Source organism: Orcinus orca, chromosome 8 (assembly GCF_937001465.1).
Source record: "Orcinus orca chromosome 8, mOrcOrc1.1, whole genome shotgun sequence".
Lineage (NCBI taxonomy): Eukaryota > Metazoa > Chordata > Mammalia > Artiodactyla > Delphinidae > Orcinus > Orcinus orca.
The window spans coordinates 6,297,270-6,317,846 of NC_064566.1; the positions used below are offsets into that span (position 1 = coordinate 6,297,270).

The 20,577-nt window shown below is 60.7% G+C and overlaps 2 protein-coding genes across 4 annotated transcripts; both read left to right on the forward strand.

Annotated features, from left to right (window-relative positions):
* Positions 1-94: 94 nt before the first annotated feature.
* Positions 95-7,614, forward strand: RIN1 (Ras and Rab interactor 1). Of its 3 annotated transcripts, none has more exons than XM_004264405.3 (10): positions 95-1,054; positions 1,198-1,378; positions 1,476-1,590; positions 1,683-1,755; positions 1,898-1,989; positions 2,144-2,881; positions 3,486-3,791; positions 4,104-4,235; positions 4,361-4,512; positions 5,454-7,614. In XM_004264405.3, exons 1-10 carry the CDS (start codon positions 969-971, stop codon positions 5,937-5,939), a joined length of 2,361 nt encoding a protein of 786 aa, XP_004264453.1. In that variant the 5' UTR covers positions 95-968; the 3' UTR covers positions 5,940-7,614. The 3 variants fall into 3 exon arrangements, with proteins under 3 accessions (XP_004264453.1, XP_033273037.1, XP_033273039.1); XM_033417146.2 differs by having other exon boundaries at positions 1,208-1,378; XM_033417148.2 differs by having other exon boundaries at positions 864-1,054; positions 1,179-1,378.
* A 10,143-nt stretch (positions 7,615-17,757) lies between these two features.
* CD248 (CD248 molecule) lies at positions 17,758-20,337 on the forward strand. The gene has a single exon (XM_033417145.2). The coding sequence runs from the start codon at positions 17,769-17,771 to the stop codon at positions 20,061-20,063; it is 2,295 nt and encodes a 764-aa protein (XP_033273036.1). The 5' UTR covers positions 17,758-17,768; the 3' UTR covers positions 20,064-20,337.
* The last annotated feature ends 240 nt before the right edge of the window (positions 20,338-20,577 follow it).

The window sequence follows — 20,577 nt, forward strand, 5'->3', positions numbered from 1 at the left end:
GGCTCTCATGGAGAGTGCTTGTGACAGGCAGTCTCTTCTGGGGTCCCTGGTACCTCTTCTCACTGCCTAGCGGGAGCCTACCCACTCTGACTTGGGGTATAGGCTGAGGAAGGGGGGTTCTCCCACTTGCCTGCTCCCCAGAGGTTGGGGGGCTGGGCCCTGGACTGCCTGGTGCTGGTGAGCAACGTCTGAAGCAACATGTGGTACAGGCAGAGCACGTGGCCTTGGGTGGGGACGGGGACTGGGTACTCGGTGCTTGGAGACTGGATCATGTCTGCACCTGCCCCAGTCACTTGGCAGATTGGCAAGGCAGGCTGGCAGAGCCTGTGTGCGTGGGAGGCAGCTGGCAGCAGCGCCATGTTCTGACGACCTCACAGCCAGACTCCCCCCTGTTTAGCGCTGACTGTTAGAACCACCCCCAGAACCTCAGTTAAGCAAAGAGGTTAGTTTCCATGGAGACACAGCATCCTTTCTCCACGGCAACCTGAAATCCCAAAACGCAAGTTTAGCTCAGGAATGCGTCATCGGTGACCTGTAGGGGGCGCTCTCCCACAAGGCTGAGCTCAAGACCGTGGACAGATGAGCAGTTGACCACAGACTTAAAGATGCCCCAAAGGCGAGGCCTGTGGGGACCTAGATAGGCCCTGCTTTAACCCCTTCCTGCCCACCTGTATGATTCGAGGAGGCTGGCAAGGCTTTAGGACGCACTGTGTGGAGGTGGTAGCCCCACAGCTGGGGCCCTCGGAGGGCCACTTGCATGGAGACGATCCCTGCCCCCAGAGGCTGGGCCCAGAACAGAGGAAGCAGGCACTGCCCGGGCTGAGTGGACACACAAGAGTTAACTGGCGGCTGTGACAGGGCGAACCGCCCTCAGGAAGTGTTACTCACCACTGGGAATGTGAGTGCTCTTGCCTTGGGGGCTGGATTCTCTTCCTGAGTCCCCGGAGATACCGAAGGAGCTCCCAGCCATGGAAGCCCCTGGAGAGTCTGGAGCAGGCCTTCTCGGAGCCCCCAGCCCAACCAGCTTCGCACCTGGGCACCTGGAGAGAGAAAAGTTAGTGAAGTTGGAAGGGCAACCTGGTGGGGCAGGGGCGGGGGGACCACAGAACTGGGTCTGTCCTGGGGCAAGGAGGGGGAGAGGGTTGGGCAAGGTTCCCAGCCCCTGGCCCCCTGCTCAGGTCTGGCGCCTGCCCCCAGGCCAGCGCAGGACCCGCTGTACGATGTGCCTGATGCCGGCGGGGCACGAGCAGGTGGGCCTCAGCAGCCCGGTCGCACCGTGAGCCTGCGGGAGCGCCTGCTGCTTACCCGGCCCGTGTGGCTGCAGCTGCGGGCCAACGCCGCGGCCGCGCTGCACGTGCTGAGGACCGAGCCCCCCGGGGTGAGTCTTCCCCCACCCCTGGGGCTGGTGGCCGAGGGTGGGAGGGAGCGGGGCTGGACACGGAGGTCCTGAGCCTCCGACCCCTGTCCACTCGCAGACATTCCTGGTACGGAAATCTAACACTCGCCAGTGCCAAGCCTTGTGCATGCGGCTGCCCGAGGCCAGTGGCCCCTCCTTCGTCTCCAGCCACTACATCCAGGAGAGCCCTGGGGGTGAGAGGGACCGGCCTGGAGGGAGGGGCTGGAAGCCATCAAGGCAGGGCACCGGGGTTCCCCAGAGAACAACCTCACTTCCCGTCTCTCAGGCGTCTCCTTGGAGGGCTCAGAGCTTGTGTTCCTGGACCTGGTCCAGCTCATCTGTGCCTACTGCCACACCCGGTGAGCCTGCCTGCAGGGCACCTGCTGTCCATGGGGCCCTGCTCCCTGGGATACCCTGTCCTCCTCCCACACAGACGCTCTCAGTGCCCACAGCCCGGAGCTTTCCTCACTCCTGACTTTTTGCTCCCCTCTCCGGCCTCAGGGACATTCTTCTCCTCCCGCTTCAGCTCCCCAGAGCCATCTGCCAGGCAGCCACCCGCAAGGAGCTGGAAGCCATCTCCCATCTGGGCATTGGTAAGGGCTCCCCTGCTACCCGTTGCTCAGATGGACAAGCTGAGGCCAAGAGGGAAAGGGAAGGCATGGGCACACAGCCTGAAGCCTGTGCCTTTCCCTCGGTTGGGCTCCCTCCCTGAACCCCCTGAGGCCCCAACCTGTTTCTCTTCCCTAGAGTTCTGGAGCTCCTCCCTCAACACCAAGGCTCAGCCAGGCCCATCTGAAGGCCCACTGCTGCCCAGGCTGAAGCCCCGGTCCCCACAAGAGCTGGACCAGGGCACTGGAGCTGCCTTGTGTTTCTTCAACCCCTTGTTCCCAGGGGACCTGGGCCCCACCAAGCGGGAGAAATTCAAGAGAAGCTTCAAAGTGCGTGTGTCCACAGAGACCTCCAGCCCCCTGTCTCCACCAGCTGTGCCGCCTCCCCCAGTCCCAGTGCTGCCAGGGACAGCCCCCAACCAGACAGAAAGGTTGCCCTCTCGCCAGCTGCTGCGGAGGGAGAGCTCAGTGGGGTACCGTGTGCCAGGGGGCACCGGCCCCAGCCTCCCGCCACTGCCTTCCCTCCAGGAGGTGGATTGCGGCTCCCCCAGCAGCTCAGAGGAGGAGGGGGTGCCAGGGTCCCAGGGGAGCCCAGCAACCTCACCCCGCCTGGGCCGCCGGCGGCCGCTGCTTCGGTCCATGAGCGCTGCCTTCTGCTCCCTGCTGGCGCCCGAGCGGCAGGTGGGCCGGGCAGCCGCAGCGCTGATGCAGGACCGACACACAGCCGTGGGCCAGCTGGTGCAGGACCTACTGACCCAGGTGCGGGCCGGCCCTGAGACCCAGGAGCTGCAGGGTATCCGCGAGGCGCTGAGCCGGGCCCGAGCCATGCTGAGCGCGGAGCTGGGCCCGGAGAAGCTGCTGCCACCAGAAAGGCTGGGTGAGACTCCAGCCCGGGGCTCTGCCGGTTCAGCACTATCTCCCCATTCCACTCTCTCTGCCTCCCCACACTGCCAGCCTATCTCTCAGTCTGTTCTGCGGCTTTACAAACCCACCTTGTCTCACCACCATTCAAGCAAATTCTGTCCACCGCCTGCCTCCCTGTCACCAAGTTTCCAAATCTTTTTTTAAATTTATTATTTATTTTATTTATGGCCGCGTTGGGTCTTCGTTGCTGCATGCAGGCTTTCTGTAGCTGCGGCGAGCAGGGGCTTCTCTTTGTTGTGGTGAGCAGGCTTCTCATTGTGGTGGCTTCTCTTGTTGTGGAGCACGGGCTCTAGGCTTACGGGCTTCAGTAGTTGTGGCGCACAGGCTCAGCAGTTGTGGCACAAGGGCTTAGTTGCTCCGCGGCACGTGGGATCTTCCCGGACCAGGGATCGAACCTGTGTCCCCTGCATTGGCAGGTGGATTCTTAACCACTGTGCCACCAGGGAAGTCCCAAGGTTCCTCCTCTTTTTCATCCCTCTCCTCTCCTGATCATGCCCGTCCTCCCAGGGACTCTGCCCCCCTGGTTCCCCTGACCCCAGCCTACCTCTCCCCCGCAGAATGCGTCCTGGAGAAGTCGTTGCATCGCTCCGTGCTCAAGCCTCTCCGGCCCATCCTGGTGGCCCGCCTGCGGCGCCGTCTTTCCACCAACGGCTCCCTGGGCCGCCTGGCTGAAGGCCTCTGCCTGGCCCGGGCCCAGGGCCCCAGAGCCTTCGGGTCCCACTTAAGCCTGCCCTCCCCAGTAGAGATGGAACAGGTGCGCCAGAAGCTACTGCAGCTACTTCGTGCCTACTCACCCAGCGCCCAGGTCAAGCGGCTCCTGCAGGCCTGCAAGCTGCTCTACACAGCCTTGAGGACCCAGGCAGGTATGCCCCCTCCCACCACCTCCCACTGGCTCCTGCCAAGTCAGAGGCAGGCCACCAGGCAGAGGCTCCAGGAATGGCACAGCAGGGAGGGGGGAAAAAAAAAAAAGGGTCCAACCCTCCCATTTCACAGATGGTAAAACTGTGGCCCAGAAAGCAGAGCATCCACTCCCCAGGCCTTGCCCCCTGGTTGCCATAGAGACCACAGTGCCCAAGGCCTGGCAGGCGGAGGGGAGGGTCCTTGTCTAAGATAAGTAGTGGATTCTGACCCTGGGGTCCCAGAGGAGCCTGAAGCTTCCTCCTCCACCACCACAGGGGAGGGTGCAGGGGCCGATGAATTCCTCCCACTGCTGAGCCTCGTCCTGGCCCAGTGCGACCTTCCTGAGCTGCTGCTGGAGGCCGAGTACATGTCAGAGCTGCTGGAGCCTGCCTTGCTCACTGGAGAGGGTGAGGAACCCCACACACGCCCCTTCTGTCTGGGTGGGGCTGGGGCGCCCTGACTGAGCAGAGGAGGCGGAAGGAGCAGGTCACTCACGCCCAGCCTGAGCCGCGTTCCTCCCCTTGTGTCCCAGGCGGCTACTACCTGACCAGCCTCTCGGCCAGCCTGGTCCTGCTGAGTGGCCTGAACGAGGCCCACACCCTCCCGCTGAGCCCCTCGCAGGAGCTGCAGTCCTCCCTCAGCCTCTGGGAGCAGCGCCGCCTGCCCGCCACCCACAGCTTCCAGGTAACAGGACTGGCCAACCCTGGGGGGAGTCTGGCATTGTCTGGCGCAGTCCTTTCCTTTGCCCAATGAGACCCAGGAAAGGAGGGGGAAGGGGAAAGGCCAGTCCTGCATTACCCCACGACAGAAACAGCGCCCCGTGCGTAACACACGTCCGAGCCAGCCTTTCTGGAGGCTGCGTTCCACGAGCCGGCACTGTGCTCAGTGCTCTGGCGGCTCAGCCTTGAATCTTCACAGAAACTCTGAAGTGGGATCATTATTATCCCCATTTTACAGATGAGGAAACTGAGACATGACATGGGGAGGGAAAGGGACACAGGCAGATCCTGGCTTCTGGCCCCCAACTGGACTCAGGCTTCCAGGCCGTGACCCCCATACCCTCCCATCTGGGCTCAGGCGTGGTGTCCTCAGAGCCAAACAGCATCTCTGCCCTTCACCCTCCTTCCATCCAGTCAAGGGACCCTTTCTAGCCTTGGCTAAGAGTCCAGATTTGATAGCCAGATCCTGGATCCAAATGCTGGCTCTGCTGCTTTTTGGCTCTGGGAGCTTGGGCAAGTTATATAACCTCTTTGTGCCTCAATTTTCTTGTCTATAAAATGGGGTAATAGTATCTACCTCCTGGGGTTGATATTTGGGTGAAATGGGTTAATTCAGGACAAGTACTGAGGGCGCAGAGTAAGCTCTACCTGAGTAGGATTGTTAGGCTGTAGAGGCCTGCTGGGGCGTCCTTCCAGCCTGCAGCTGTGACCCGCTAGCACATCCCTCCCTTCCTCAGAGCCCCTGCTCAGAGCTCACCTTATTCAAAAAGCTTTTGCCACTGGTTCTACCACTGGATATGTACCATCCCAGCCCTGTTCCTGCAGAGCTTCTACTGAGACCTCAAGCTTTGCGGCCAGATTCGCACCAGGCAGGACTGAGTTCTTGATTTTGCTTCTCCTGCACAGCACCTCCTCCGCGTAGCCTATCAGGACCCCAGCAGTGGCTGTACCTCCAAGACGCTAGCCGTGCCCCCAGGGGCCTCGATTGCCATGCTGAATAAGCTCTGTGCCACCAAGTTCCGGGTGACCCAGCCTGACACTTTCAGCCTCTTCCTATACAAGGAGGAGGACTACCACCGCCTGCCCCCCGGAGCCCTGGCCCACCAGCTCCCCACCACCGGCTACCTCATCTATCGCCGGACAGAGTGGCGCGAGACCCAGGGCACCTCCCCGGGGGCTGCCCCAGAGGAGGGCAGTGGGAGGCCAGAGGCAGAGGGCAGGGAGCAGGAGAACGGGGGCCGGGGAGATGGGGACCCCAAGGTCAAAGCCAGTCCCAGGGACAGCAGGGGAGAGTCTGAGACGATGGCCGAGGGGGGCGAGGACCAGGCCAGGGGAGGCCCTGCCCAGCCAAGGGGGCCAGAGGCTGAGGGAAGCCAGGCAGCAGAGGAGTAGCTGGGAGTGGGCAGAAGGGCCATTTGGGGCAGAAAACTGAGCCTGGGGGGAAGGCCTTTCAGAGCCATCCACCCCACTGGCCAAGGCACAGCCCCCTAGTCTTCCCCACCCCGGGCCGCTCCGTGTCTGCCACCTCCTCTGACTGTCTAGCCCTCTGATCACACCTGCTGGGAGGTGCCTGGACTGGCCACATCTGGGCACTGGAGTAAAGCCCAGGGGGTTTTGGGGGGGCCCCAGACGAAGGGCCCAAGGCCCCTTGGCCTCTCATCCTTCGCCCCCAGCTGGAGGCCAGCCATCCCGCAGTGGTGAGTGTGCCCAACAGGGGACAAATCCAACAGGGGCCCGACCTCTGGCAGTGGAGGGTGGGACTTCAAGGCCCTGAAAGGCTCACCCACTCCTGGGTGTCAGGAGGATTTGGGGAGGCAGCAAGATGTCGGGGCCCAGTGCTGCCCAGACCACCTGGAGGCCAAGCACCTCCAAACCTCAGTGTCCTCATCTGTGAAGTCGGGGTGCTACTGCTGCCCTACCTTCTCCCAGAAGTCTTCCATGGGTCAGAATGGATGGTTTTGTGGCAAAGCAGAGCTCAGACTAGGGGAAAGGGGAGGGAAGGAGGTTGGATGCTAGCAACACACATACACACACCTCTCCAAGGGTCTGTTCTTCACTCTCACAGAAGGGAGAGGCTCTCCAGGCAGCCCTGGGGACTGGGTCGGGTCCAGCTGAGAGAACACCCACATTCTGGTCTTTCCCCAAGATGGGAAGTCCTCCCAGGCACTGTGATGTCCCAAGGGAATGGGACAGAGGAGACAGGCTTCTGAAGTGAGGTGAGGATTCGGAAATCATCTTCTCTGCACTTGACTCTCTTGGACCTCACAAGAGCTTTACGGGACACAGGGCCTGGCTTTTTACCCACTGAGGCTTGGGAAAGTGACTCCTAAGACACCACACAGGAGGCCATTGGGATCCCCACACCCAAACCAGGGGTCAGGTTCCAGCTACTCCTTGTGTTCTAAACCACCAGGAAATTAACCCTCAAGGTCCGGTAGACCCCAAAGGGAGGCCCAGATCAGGCCACAAATGAGCAAAGAAAATACCAGCAACAACCACAAGGGGGTGCACATGGCCCAGGAAGCTGCCGAGAGGGTGACCTGATGGACGAACGCAGCTCCAGGGCAGCAGCAGTGTAGGTGGTCACGGGGTTTGCAGTCTGGCAGCTGCCAGGCAACTTGGGGACAGTGCCAGGGCCAAGACCTCTGGCCCTCAGCTGTCTTGGGAGTCAGGGGTCTGAATGAGGCCAGCCTCAGGGGACCACTCCCTGGGAAGGAACTAGCCCCTGGTGGAAGGAGGACCCTAGCCAGTCTCTGAGGTGCTCCCTCAGACACTGAGCACAAAGGGACATCAGCTCATATATCAGACATGACAGCTGGAAGGTAGAAATCCTGGACATTGGGATTTCAGACCCTCCAGATACAGCCCAGGTTGCAGGGCTCCCAAATTTCTCACTAGGCCATCAGCAGCTCTAACTTCCCCCACTTCTACCCGCCCCCCACAAGCTTCTCGCTGGTGGGGAGTCTCCCTTCACTCTTTTGTATGTCCCCCCCCAGTCCCGCACCCACCCGAGTGCCCTGTACAGTGCTGGGCATGCCACAGGCGCACAATAAATGTTGTCCACTAATTGGAGTTTGATAACTAAGAGGGAAGGGCAGTGGGGTGGGAGGTTAAGGGAGGGCTGGGTTCTGGGAACCAAACACAGGATGTCTCAAGTTCAGTCTCAGAGGAAGGACCTGGAATGGTTGCAGGGGGTGTTCAGAGAACCCCAGGGCCGGATGAAGAGCTGGTCTCATGGGAACTAGGGCTGGCTGAGGCTTCTGGGCCCCTGCGAGGGGGCCTCTGCAAGCCCTTCCCACCTCCTTCCCATGCTCAGTCCTAATTCCTGGCTTTGAGAATTCAGCGTGCCCCCAGCAGTGGCTCATTGGAGCACTGCCAGGCCCTGCCTGCTCCCTGAATCTTCTGGTTTACCTTCTGAAGAAATTCTGATGGGTTAGGGGTCCCGGCCAGATAAATCAGCATGACCAAGGGTCATGAGACAGGGGTTGGGGCTCCAGGCCGGGCAGGCAATGACAGGCTGGTCTAGAACTGATCTTATTGTCCCCATTTTATAGATGAGGAAACTGAGGCTTGCTCAGGCAAAGTGGCTTGTTACAGGGCAGAGGACTCAGACACCAGGTTCCGTGGAGCTTCGGATTCTGCAATCCTCCAAAACAGAAGGAGTTGTCTACTCATCCACTCAGCAATCTGTTGTGTCCGTATAGACCCAGCATCCGCAGCCCCAGCCAGAGGGAGACAGCTGTGATCTGGGCAGTAACAGCCTACTGTGCGCTCGGACTCTGTACTGCCCCCCCCCCCACTCCCACTACTGCCTTCCACCTTTGGCCTTCTGGAAGAGGAAGTCAGGGCTCTGAGAGGTGCCGTGCCATTTCCAGCATCCACTGCTGCAGGGCAGGGCTGGAACCCTGACGCTTGGATCTCTGGAGGAGCAGCAGAGTCATTTCCTCACTTGGAAATGTTGTGCTTATCACCTCACAGTAGTTCCCTGTGTGAGTTTGTTTATTGTCTGTCTTCCTCACTAGACGGCCAGAGCCAAGTCGGCCTTGTTCCCTGCTGAATCTTGGGGGCCTAGAACAATGCCTGGCCCGGAACTGGCATGTAGTTAATATATGTGGAGTGATTGAAGACTCAGCCTAACTGTTCATCCCATGGCTTGGGACATGGGGCGGCACATCCTCCATTGCTGCCACCAGGGGGCGGGCGTGCCCCACTCCCAGTCACATGCCAGGTTCCCTTCTCTCCTGAGGCCACCCGGGGACCCAGGGCATTCAGAGGACCTGTGCAGGGCCTGGTGCCAGGAAGGGCCCTGGGACCGTCCTGCGAATGGGGATCCTGCTAATGGAGGTTGGGAAGGGAATGAGAGAGCGGCCTCTTCCCCCCAGGGCTCTCTGGCCAGGCAGACTCAGGAGCCAGGCCTGTGGGGTGGCCTGAGACAGGACCCTGCCAGGGTGGTGAGGAAAGCGGTCATTGAGACCCACAACACCCTGACTCAATTTCAACACCAAGCAGTTAACTCCCCGCCATGGCCTTGTGACCGCCTTCATGCCCACAACTTAACACGCAAACGCCCTGACTCAACTTCAACACCAAGCAGTTAACTCCCCGCCATGGCCTTGTGACCGCCTTCATGCCCACAGCTTAACACGCAAACACCCTGACTCACATTTGCACACAGGCTGTGTGACACCCTGCCCTGCCAGGGTCACCTACAGTGAAGCCTGAGCACCGCCACCCTTAACAGGAACACCCAGAGTGTTAGGACACCCTGACACTGTTAGCCATTCATGCCCTGCAGGATGGGACAGTGACACACATTGGCCCCTCCTCTGACCCACACCCTGACGCAGACATCCCTAGATCTGCAAACTCAGAGATATTCCCTCACACTCTCCCTCTCGGGTTCAGAATGTGACACCCTGACGCACATACATGGAGACAGGTCAACACAGAGACATGTGGTGACCTGCTCCACAAGGACTCCCATGGCACGCTTACACCTACCCTTGCAGGACTGCCGCTGACACACCCAAGGCCCCCTCTCGGACGTGCCTGCTGCTTCCCACGCTGCCCAGGCATGGAAGTGCAGACACACACACACAAACTCAGAGACAAGTGCAGACACACACAGAGATACACATACAACATAAGGACACACATACATTTTTGATGATGCAAAAGAGGTCCAAGTCCTTCTCCTGACTAATCTCACCCCCTGCCGTGGCCTATCCCTGCCACCACTCAGCTACCTCACCCCATGGTGGACCCTGCTGGGGGCTGGGAGTTGCTGAGAAGACCCTCTTGGGGGCGTGGTGACCCCACTGGCCAGGCAGAAGGCAGAGGCCGGCAGCACTGGGTGGGGAGGCCTGAGCTCATCAGATTCCAGCCTGAGTGATTCACGGGAAGTGCCTGGGGAAGGGGGGGGGGGGACTGGTCCAGGGGCAGGGGCTTTGGAGGCCTGGGTGGGCTTCAGACCAGAGGGTCTTGGGTCCAGAGCAAGCCTCTGGTCTGGGAGGGGGGCTTCCCGAGGGGGTGGCCCAGGCTGAAGGGGTGTCTGCTGGGTCTGGCTCCTGGGAGGGGCTTAGGACACAGATCTGAGTCGCAGGATGAGACAATCAGTCCCTCCTGCCCACCCCGCCCATGGCCTGGGCCCCTGACCCCGTGCCTTCCCGGCCCCAGCAGCTGGGTGTCTTTAGCAGGGGTTAGGCCAAGGGTGGGGGGGCAGGGGTGGGGTGACCTTCACGGCCATCTTGGCCCCTTGGGCCCTGGGGCAGGCAGCCCGAGTGGCCCCCAGAGGCCTCGAGGGGCTGGACCAGCCTGGCCCAGTTGGGGCCGACAGGGTTACAGACCCTCGCTGCCCTGCCAGGCAAGACCTCTGCCAGAGAGCTGAGAACGCGCTCCTGTCCCAGCGCCAGGGATGTTTTTCTGCTGAGATGCAGCCCTCTGCTCCTGCTGCCCCCGGAGCCCCTGCCTCCCAGGCCGGGCTGATGCTCAGAGGACACAGCTGCTCCTGCAGGGTGACAGAAAGAAAGAAAGGAGGGGACAGGGCGGGGGTGCAGGAAGTGCCTTTCTTGGAACTCTGCACCAAAATAGCCCACTCTGTTCCTACTCTGGGTCTCAGTGTCCCCACGGGGGAGGTGTGTGTCACCAAGGAGACCCTCACCAGGGAGGGGCCTGAGCTGACCTCAGTCTGGCTTCTGCCCGCCATCTTCCCACCCCTCCCACCCCTGACAGCCCTCACCACCCCCGCCTCGGGCTCTGCTCCACTTTGAAGTCCTAACATAAATACCATGTCTGCTTGCGTTCCCCTTCCCGGCCTGGTCACAGCCCCCAGACCTGGCTCCCACCCCAGCCAGCACTGGGGGTGCGAGCTGGGGGAGAGGAGCGAGGGAGGCCTGGACCACCCAGGGAAGGTAGCGAGCCAGAGACCCGGGGACAGGACCAGGGAGACAGAGCGGGTGAGACACCAGAGATGGAGAGAGGGGAAACAGAAGAGGGCAGAGAACAGAGAGACCCCAGAAACCAACAAGGTGACAATGCTGGGGACAGGAGAGGAGAAAGAGGGACCCCAGAGACAGACAGGGGAGCTAGAGACCCCGACAGAGAGGGAAGAGAGGAACAGGGAGGAAGAGACCCTGCAGTCAGAGGGAGGGACAGTGAGACACGGAGGTCCCCGGGGAATGTGAATGGGCAGGAAGAGAAGGGGAAAGTTCCAGGTGCCAGTGGAGACGGCAGGGGCGGAGACCAGGGTAGCAATGGAAAGGATGTGGTGGAAAGAGAAATGTCCCTGAAGACAGGGTGACCAACCATCTTTGTTTGCCCGGGGCTGAGGGGGCTCCAGGGACACGGCACTTGCAGTGCTGAGACCAGGCAAGTCCTCAGCAAACGGGGAAGAGTGGGTCACCCTGGGTGGCAGGCCTTTGCCAGATGCCACAGGGATCAGAGTCCACTCGCATAGGTGCCCTTCACACAGATGAGGAAGCTGTGGCCCGAGAAGGGCCATCCGGGACGTCCCTGGAGCACATGGCAGGGCCAAGGCAGGACCAGCTTCAGGGACGCTCCATGGAGCTGCACGGGCAAAGGGCTCCAGAGGGAGGACAAGAACAGTGAGGGCCGGGAGAGCACCTGTCCTGGGATCCCCAGGCTCGGGTAGAGTCCCCGCTCTGCCTCTGCCTGTGTGACCTAGGGCAAGCCTCGTCCCTCTCTGGGCCGTGTGAACACTGAGCGGAAGGGCCGGGCCCCTCTAGCTCTGATGGGAGCTCCAGGATTCATGGCCCCCTGGGCAGATGTGGCCAGATGTTCAGGTCAGGCATCTGCCAGGAGAGAGACTGGGGCTCCAGCTGGGCCCAGGTTGGGCAATCCAGGGGCAGACATATGCTTCTCCCCTCACAGCTGTGGGCACACGTGCGGGCCCTCGAGGACACACACGTCACCCAGCTGTGCACACCCACAGCAGTGCCAGGCTTTCACAAGCGTGCGCACACGCACACACAAACACACACACACACACACACACGGTCATGCACAGACACCAAGGTACATCCACAAACACACAGTCCCTCTGTATGACAAAGACACCTCTGCCCCACCTCAGCCCCCTCCAGCTGTCAGAATCCTTTACCCCAGGGGCCAGGCCTGGAAGACAACCCTTCATCCTGGGTCCCACCTTCTCCAAGCCTCTCTCTCCCACCCTGTCTGGTCCAGCAACACACCCCTCCTGTGGGTCTCTCCCATCCAGAAGCACACAGGGTGTGGCACAGCACGTGGGGCAGGGGAGGGGGCCGCAATCAACCCCCTCCTTCCCAGATTCCCCTCCCTCCCCACTCCTGCCCTGGGACCTCTCCCACCCAAGACCAGGCGCCTCCCGCCCACCCGTTGGCCCTTCCTCCTGAAGCCTGAAGGCTGGGGTGGTTTGGGAAGAATTTAGAAATGGAGAGAGGTGGGGGGATGGGGACAAAAGAGAAAGGAGGAAAGGAGGTGATTTGTACACAAAGCAATGTGCTGGCTCAGCGGCCCTCATGCCAATGCTCTCTAGGACTCCTGCCCGGGGGGGCGCCCCCCAATCACACTCGGCTCCCCCATGCTGGCTGCTCCACTGGGCCCTCTGAGGGCCAGCCCCTCTGCAAGCCGCCTTCACCCCAACACCAACAGGCCCACATACTGCATCCAGAATCACCGTCTGGCTTGTCCCAGTAGCTGGAAGACAACGTTCCTTCTGGGGAAGTGGGCTTCTGTTTCCATGGCCCTCCTGAGGTGAGCTCTCCCCAGAAGGGCCATGATCAGAGCAGGGAACCCCAGCCTCCTGACTCCCAATGTGAGTCAGCCACGCCTGGTGTCCTGAGCTGTCCCCACCCCAGCCAGGGAGACACATTGGCCTCAGGCCCCAGCGGAGAAAACAGGCTGCGTGGTAACCGGGAAGCATCACGCATGCTGCCTGCTGATGGTGACCCAAGCTGTCCCGTCCTCCTGGGCTGCACTCCTAAGATCCATAGGGTTACATTCTGAGTGTGCCATCCATCACGGTGGCAGCTAATTATAAATTAGCATTTCTGCCTGATTCCCTGTACCCAACCACGCATCTAAACATTTTCTCATCCACACACCCATCTACTTAGCCATCTATCCATCCATCCACTTACTCATTCCTAAATCCATCCATCTATCCATCCGTCCACCCATCCATCTATCCATCCATCCCCCCATCCTCCAAGCATTTATTGCATCAGTTAGCATCTTCTCTGTGCTATGGGGGAACCAAGATGAGTCAGGCTGAACGGGACTGGCATGAAGACCACAGCAAGCCCCCCTCTATCCCCTCACCCCCAAATCCATGATGCTGTGCCCACTATATACCTTCTCCTGACGAGGGTAGGAAATTCTTTTTTTTTTTAATTAATTAATTCATTCATTTGTTTATTTTTGGCTGGGTTAGGTCTTCATTGCTTTGCATGGGCTTTCTCTAGTTGCGGTGAGCGGGGGCTACTCTTCGTTGTGGTGCGCGGGCTTCTCATTGCAGTGGCTTCTCTTGTTGCAGAGCACGGGCTCTAGGCGCCCAGGCTTCAGTAGTTGTGGCACGTGGGCTCAGCAGTTGTGGCTCGCGGGCTCTAGAGCTCAGGCTCAGTAGTTGTGGTGCACGGGCTTAGCTGCTCCGCGACATGTGGGATTTTCCTGGACCAGGGTTCGAACCTGTGTCCCCTGCATTGGCAGGTGGATTCTTAACCACTGCGCCACCAAGGAAACCTTAGGCAGCCTCCACCTCACCTCTCCCAACATGGATGGCCCTGGGGGTGGGGGGTAAGTGAGTGCTAGATGCCCACCCAAACTGGGCACCCAGGTGCATCTCCAAGTCTCATTCTCTACCTACCAAACCCTTAGTCTTGTTGGGGTCAGGGTGTCCCACTCCTCCCCACTACCGCCCGCCTCCTGGCTCAGGCTTCCCTCCACTTGCCCAGCCAGGCCATCTGGAATTTGGCCTTTGACCCTCCTCCTCCTGCCTGCCCCCCAATGCCTCACCCCCACTGAGGCTGTAGTCCTGACCTCTGATCTGACCCACCCACTCGCCAGACGGCCTGCAGCCTCCCCTCAGACGCCCCAGCACTGGCCATTGCCTGAATCATGACTGGGACCGCCACACCCTTGGACCAGGCTCCAGCCAGCCCCCGCCCGCCCCTGAAGAGCCTCTAGCGGCTGCCTTCCCCAGCCTGCCCCGCCTTGCTACCCAGATCTACAGCCAGCTCCCTCCCCTCTCCCAGACTATTGCAGCAACCTCCTGACTGGTCCCTGGCCTTCAGTCCCCCCTCCACCCACCGCATACCAGCCACAGGGATCTCTCATCACGCCTCTTCCCCGTGACCCCCATGATGGAGGCCAGCCTTCCAGGGGCAGCTCCATCGCTTTCCAGGCCAGGCCTCTACCCCATTTCTGATACTTTCTCTCCAGTCTTCACTGTCCCTCTAACCCTAAACCTCCCTCCAGGCCCGGCAGAGTCCTTTGTATTCTCCAAACACATCTTGAGCTCTCCCAGCTCAGTAACTTTGTCTAGGCTGTGCCTTCTTCCCATCATGCCCTCCTTCCATCCTCATTTCTTGACATCATACCCAACTCTCAGACTGCTCCAACGACTCCTCAGGGCACTGCAGCAAAAAGAACTGGAAGAAGGGTCCAAGGCCTGCCACACACTCTCTCTGAGACTCCCTGGGCCTCGGTGTACCCACCCACAAAAAGGCTTGCTGATTTCCAGGGATCTCCCAGGCCTGGGATGGTATGACTTCTGGGGAAGGCTGGGTGAATGTGGGGAGCAGGTGGGCTTTGGCTCCAGGCAGAATCGCATCACCCCCCCTGCGTTGCCCTGAGCCAGATTCTTCACTTAGCTGAGTCTCATTCACTCATTCATGCGTGCATTCATTCATTCTTTCGTTCAGCAAAACCCATTGAGCAGCATCTGTGGGCCAGGAGCTTTCCAGGCTCAGGGGATACAGTAGGGAATAAGACAATGACCCTGCCCAAATGGAGCTCGCAGTCTCCTAGGGCTGGAGTTCTCCACTAGGGGCAATGCTGCCCCCAGGGGACATGACATTTGGCAATGTCTGGAGTCTTTTTTTTTTTTTTGGCCGCACCGTGAGTCCTGCGGGATCTTAGTTCCCCAGGATCAAACCTGCGCCCCCTGCAGTGGACGTGTGGAGTCTTAACCACTGGAACACCAGGGAAGTCCCAAGGAGTCATTTTTTATTGTCCCAACTGGAGGGATGCTACTGGCATCTAGACAGAAGCCAGGGATGCTGCTAAACATCTTACAATGCACAACACAGTCTCTAGAAAATATCATTACCCAGCCCTGAATCTCAATAATACCGAAGGCGAGAAACCCTGGCTATTGGGAATTCAGGCCAGCAAGCAAATATATACCACGTCAGATAGGGGTAAGTGCAAAGGAGAAAAATGGAACAAGACCAGGGGGCCAGGGAGCCCCAGGGTATGGCGGAGGAGGGTGGTGGTCTGGGATGTTGATGCCTGAGCTGAGACCTGAAGAAAGTGAAGAAGCAGAGACTTTGCATCTTTCAGGAAGAGTGTTCTAAGCAGAGGAACAGCCAATACAAAGGCCCTGAGGTAGACATGTGCCTGGTGAGTTTAAGGAACATCCACAGGCCAGAGTGGCTGGAGCAGAGGGAATGAGGGGAAGGGAGAGGGATGAGAGAGGGAGTTTGTGGGGAGATCACAAGAGCCTGGAGGCCGAGCGTGGTAAAGACTGGCCTTTCTTCTGAGTTGAGACGGGGGCCTTGAGGGTTCTGAGCAGGAGGGTGACTGGATCTGACTTGGGGTTTAAAAAGATCCCTCTGGCAGGATGGAGAAGGCAAGAGAGAGACCAGAGGAGAGGGTGTTGCACAAATCTAAATGGACAAGCGTAGTGGCTTGGGCCAGACATGGGTGGCAAAGGTGGTGAGACGCAGTCAGATTCTGGATCTGTTCTGAAGGTGAAGACAACAGGATTTTCTGAGAGATTGGATGTGGGGTGTGGGAGAAAGAGGAGTCAAGGATGACCTCAAGGCTTTGGGTCTGAGCCAGGGGAAGGATGAACTGCCCCGCATTGACTTTCCTCTCATGAGAAGGGGGATAATTCTCTGTGCTTCACAGATGTAAACCTTGAAAGAATGACCTTCCTGGCATATAGCAAGCCCTTCTAAAGTCCTGGTTCTCAAGGGGATTGGCCGCGTCTGCAAGGCCAGCCTTGCCACTGTAAGAAGGTTAGCAAAGCCGCCCTGGTTCCATCCCCCCCACCCCCAGATTTGCTCAGAAGACTAAGGAACATTTGTCTCATGCTTTGCAGCTGACAAAGCACGTTTGCACACCCTGAGTGCCGTGATACAATAGCCCTGCTGAGCTGAAGGGCCCTGACACGTTAGCCCCGTTTTGTAGGTAAGAAAAATGGAGACCCAGAGAAGGTCAGCGACTTCCTGCAGTCACACAGCCGATTGTGGCAGAGTGGGAAGCCGGATCAGGACAGCACGCTGAGGGGCAGAACCTCTTCTCAGCATCCCCGCCCCAGCTCAAATTTCTGCTAAGAGTGCAGTGGGTGTGCACGGGTTAATCTGACAACCAGCTCCCCAGGGACCATCCTGAATAATGGGCTCAGTACACATGCCTCCAGAGGCTTCCAGGAGGGGCGGGAAGAGGACCCCAGCCAGGCCTGCGCAGCAGGCCCTGTCTGGGGGCAAGGAGGGCTCCACACATGTGACGGCTGTGTCACACACACGTGTGTACCATTGTGCGCCCCATGTCCATACGTGGCCTCTCACCAGTCCCCTCCCAGCCAGCCCTGTTCACCCTGCCCACCCCCTCCCCCATGCACCCTGCCCTCCTGCAGTAGGGAGCCCAGAGAAGCATTTCCTGTTTGGGGGCCGCCTCCTCCCCCTCTAAGTCCAGGTTCCCAGGGCCCCAGGCTGAGCAGAGGTGAAGGGAGGGCAGCCCCCTGCCCCTCCTCCTTCCCCGGCCACCCCCAACACCCGGTCCAGCTGGAGCCAGGAGGCTTGAGGGCAGAGGTAGGAGCTCAGTATATAAATGAGGGCTGCGGATGCCCACGCCTGTGTGATCGAGGTGCTTCCCACGTCCAGGGCCTGCATGCGAAGGTGGGTGACTTCCTGTGTTAGGGCCTGCAGAACGCCACACCACTTTCGCATGTACACCTAAAGGGTTTAGCATGTCAGAGTACGTGCAACCTGGGACGAAGGGACAGAGTATCGAGAGAGTGCTCTTGTGTGTGGAGAGGAGCATACACACGTGTGTGATGTGAGAGCGTGAGTCAGAGCATGTTTCCACACACACGACAAGCAGTTGTTCACGGGTGTGATGAGGTCAGTGTGTACCGATTGGGGTCTCTGTGAGTCTCTGGGAAGCGACCTCAACCCTCCGCCAAGAGCCCCAGACGGCGCTGGAGTTTTCTGAGGGTCGTCCAGCCTCCTATCCTCGACTCCCAGCCCGTTAGCAGCGCCTCCTCCCCTCCCCTGCCCCCACTCCCAGCACCCCCCACCCCTGCCCCCCGCCCGACTGCTTCCTGCTCTGGCGGCCCCCGGGGAGCGAGAGAAGGGAGCTGGCAACGGCCCCAGCCCACTCCTTACAAGGCCTGAGCCCGGCCTGGGCCCGCCCCCGGCCCGCCCGCCGGAGGCCCCGGTCCCTCCCCCTGTCAAGAGCGGCTGCCGGCCGGGCCCGGGCCAGTCAGGGGGCGTCGCGATGCTGCTGCGCCTGCTGCTGGCCTGGGCGGCCGCGGTGCCTACGCTGGGCCAGGCCCCCTGGGCCGCTGAGCCCCGCGCTGCCTGCGGCCCCGGCAGCTGTTACGCGCTCTTCCCGCGGCGCCGCACCTTCCTGGAGGCCTGGCGGGCCTGCCGTGAGCTGGGGGGCGACCTGGCCACGCCGCGGACCCCCGAGGAGGCCCGGCGCGTGGACAGCCTGGTGGGCCCCGGCCCGGCCAGCCGGCTGCTGTGGATCGGGCTGCAGCGGCAGGCCCGGCACTGCCAGCCTCAGCGCCCACTGCGGGGCTTCACGTGGACCACAGGGGACCAGGACACGGCCTTCACCAACTGGGCCCAGCCCGCCACGGGTGGGCCCTGCCCGGCCCAGCGCTGTGCGGCCCTTGAGGCGAGTGGCGAGCATCGCTGGCTCGAGGGCTCGTGCACACTGGCCGTCGATGGCTACCTGTGCCAGTTTGGCTTCGAGGGCTCCTGCCCAGCGCTGCCCGATGAGGCAGGCCAGGCCGGCCCCGCCGTCTACACCACGCCCTTCCACCTGGTCTCTGCAGAGTTTCAGTGGCTGCCCTTCGGCTCTGTGGCTGCCGTGCCGTGCCAGGCTGGCAGAGAAGCCTCTCTGCTCTGCGTGAAGCAGCCTGACGGTGGCGTGGGCTGGTCGCGGACTGGGCCCTTGTGCCCCGGTACTGGCTGCGGCCCGGACAACGGGGGCTGTGAACACGAGTGCGTGGAGGAGGCGGACGGTCGGGTGTCCTGTCGCTGCACCGAGGGCTTCCGGCTGGCAGTGGACGGGCGCAGCTGCGAGGACCCCTGTGCCCATGCCCTGTGTGAGCAGCAGTGTGAGCCTGGAGGGCCACAGGGCTACAGCTGCCACTGTCGCCTGGGTTTCCGGCCAGCCGAGGATGAGCCGCACCGCTGCGTGGACACAGATGAATGCCAGATTGCCGGCGTGTGCCAGCAGATGTGCGTCAACTACGTTGGTGGCTTTGAGTGCTACTGCAGCGAGGGCCACGAGCTGGAGGCTGATGGCATCAGCTGCAGCCCCGCTGGGGCCATGGGCACCCGGGCTTCCCAGGACCTTGGGGACGAGTTGCTGGATGATGGGGAGGATGAAGAGGATGAAGATGAAGCCTGGGAGGTCTTCGATGGTGGCTGGACAGAGATGCCTGGGATCCCGTGGATGGAGGCCACGCAGTCACCTGACTTTGGCCTGGCCTATAGACCTAGCTTCCCAGAGGACAGAGAGTCACGGATGCCCTACCTGGACCCCACCTGGCCACCCCCGCTTAGTGCCCCTAGGGTCCCCTACCACTCCTCAGTGCTCTCTGTCACCCGGCCTGTGGTGGTCTCTGCCACACGCCCCCCACTGCCTTCTGCCCACCAACCCCCTATTGTCTCTGCCACGCGTCCACCCCTGATCCCTGCCCCTCAGCCCCCCGTGATCCCTGCAGTAGAGCCAGCTTTGCCTTCTGACCACCAGTTCCCCAAGATCTCAGCCAACTCTCCAGATCTGCCTTCTGCCCACCGACCCCCCGTTATCTCTGCCACACACCCAGGACCGACCCCTGCCCACCGGCCCCCAAGTATCTCAGCCAAATATCCTGAACTGTTCCCCGCTCACCAGTCCCCCATGTTTCCAGATACCCAGAACGCCACTCATTTGCCTCGAATCCCAGCTAACCACGCCCCTCTGGTCACCACCTCCAGCGCCCGTCAAACCCCTGTGACCCCAGATATCCCGGTCCTCAAAGCCCAGGCCACCCACCATCCCATTACTTCCACTGTCCAATCTTCTCTAATCACTACCTCCAGGCCCCCTGTGTCGCCTGCCCATCAAGTCCCCGTGCCTGCTGCCACCCAACCCCCAGCCTTCCACACTCCCCTGCCCCCAGAGAGCCCCACTAAACAGACCTTACTCGCTAGCCCGACACACTCCCATTCCAAAGCCCGACAAGTCCCAAGGGAAGGTACCCCTGACCCCAACCTGGCCCCGTGGCTGCCCTCGGCAGTCCCCACAGCCCTGGGGGAGGCCAGTCCAGCAGGCCGCAGCCGCAGGGATGATCGGTGGCTGCTGGTGGCACTCCTAGTGCCAACATGCGTCTTCTTGGTGGTCCTACTTGCACTGGGCATCGTGTACTGTACCCGCTGTGGCCCCCACGCGCCCAATAAGCGCGTGACCGACTGCTATCGCTGGGTCACCCATGCCGGGAGCAAGGGCTCAACGGAACCCGTGCCCCACCGGGGCAGCCTCACAGGGGTGCAGACCTGCAGAACCAGCGTGTGATGGGGCGCAGCCCCCGCTCTGTGGGGTGGGGGAAGGGCCATGCGTTGGACACATGGGCCAGGCTGCACCAGGGACCCACGGGGGCTGCCCAGCTGGACAGAAGGCGTCCTGGTCCCCCGGGCCCAGCCGGGCTCCTCTCTCAGTCAACCGCTAGACCTGACTCTTGGGAGCTCTGTTTCCTGGCCCAGCACTCACGACGGAGGAGATGCCGAGGCCCCCCAGGACCTCAGGGGGTGGGTTCTGGGGTCTTCTCCAATAAACGGGGTGCCAACCTCATCCAAAGCTCCTGACCCCCATTGGTGCCTGAGGGGAGGGTCTGGGAGGACTCAGAAAAAAAGAGGGGATCTTCCTTCAGCTTTTTTGGGCTCCCCAGGAAATAAGGTAAGACTCCTCAAGGCAGGGTATGCTTTAGAGATTCTCAGGGAAACAGGAGCCCAGAGAGGGCAGAACTTTGCCCAAGGTCACACAGAGAGCCTAGGAGTGGGAGGTTCGGCATGAAGAGAATTTCATATTG

Coding starts and splice junctions, on each gene's coding strand:
- RIN1 (XM_004264405.3), top strand. CDS start 969: ATGGAAGCCCCTGGAGAGTCTGGAGCAGGCCTTCTCGGAGCCCCCAGC. Junction 1,756..1,897: donor TGTGCCTACTGCCACACCCG/GTGAGCCTGCCT, acceptor CTCCGGCCTCAG/GGACATTCTTCTCCTCCCGC. Junction 2,882..3,485: donor GCTGCCACCAGAAAGGCTGG/GTGAGACTCCAG, acceptor TCTCCCCCGCAG/AATGCGTCCTGGAGAAGTCG.
- CD248 (XM_033417145.2), top strand. CDS start 17,769: ATGCTGCTGCGCCTGCTGCTGGCCTGGGCGGCCGCGGTGCCTACGCTG.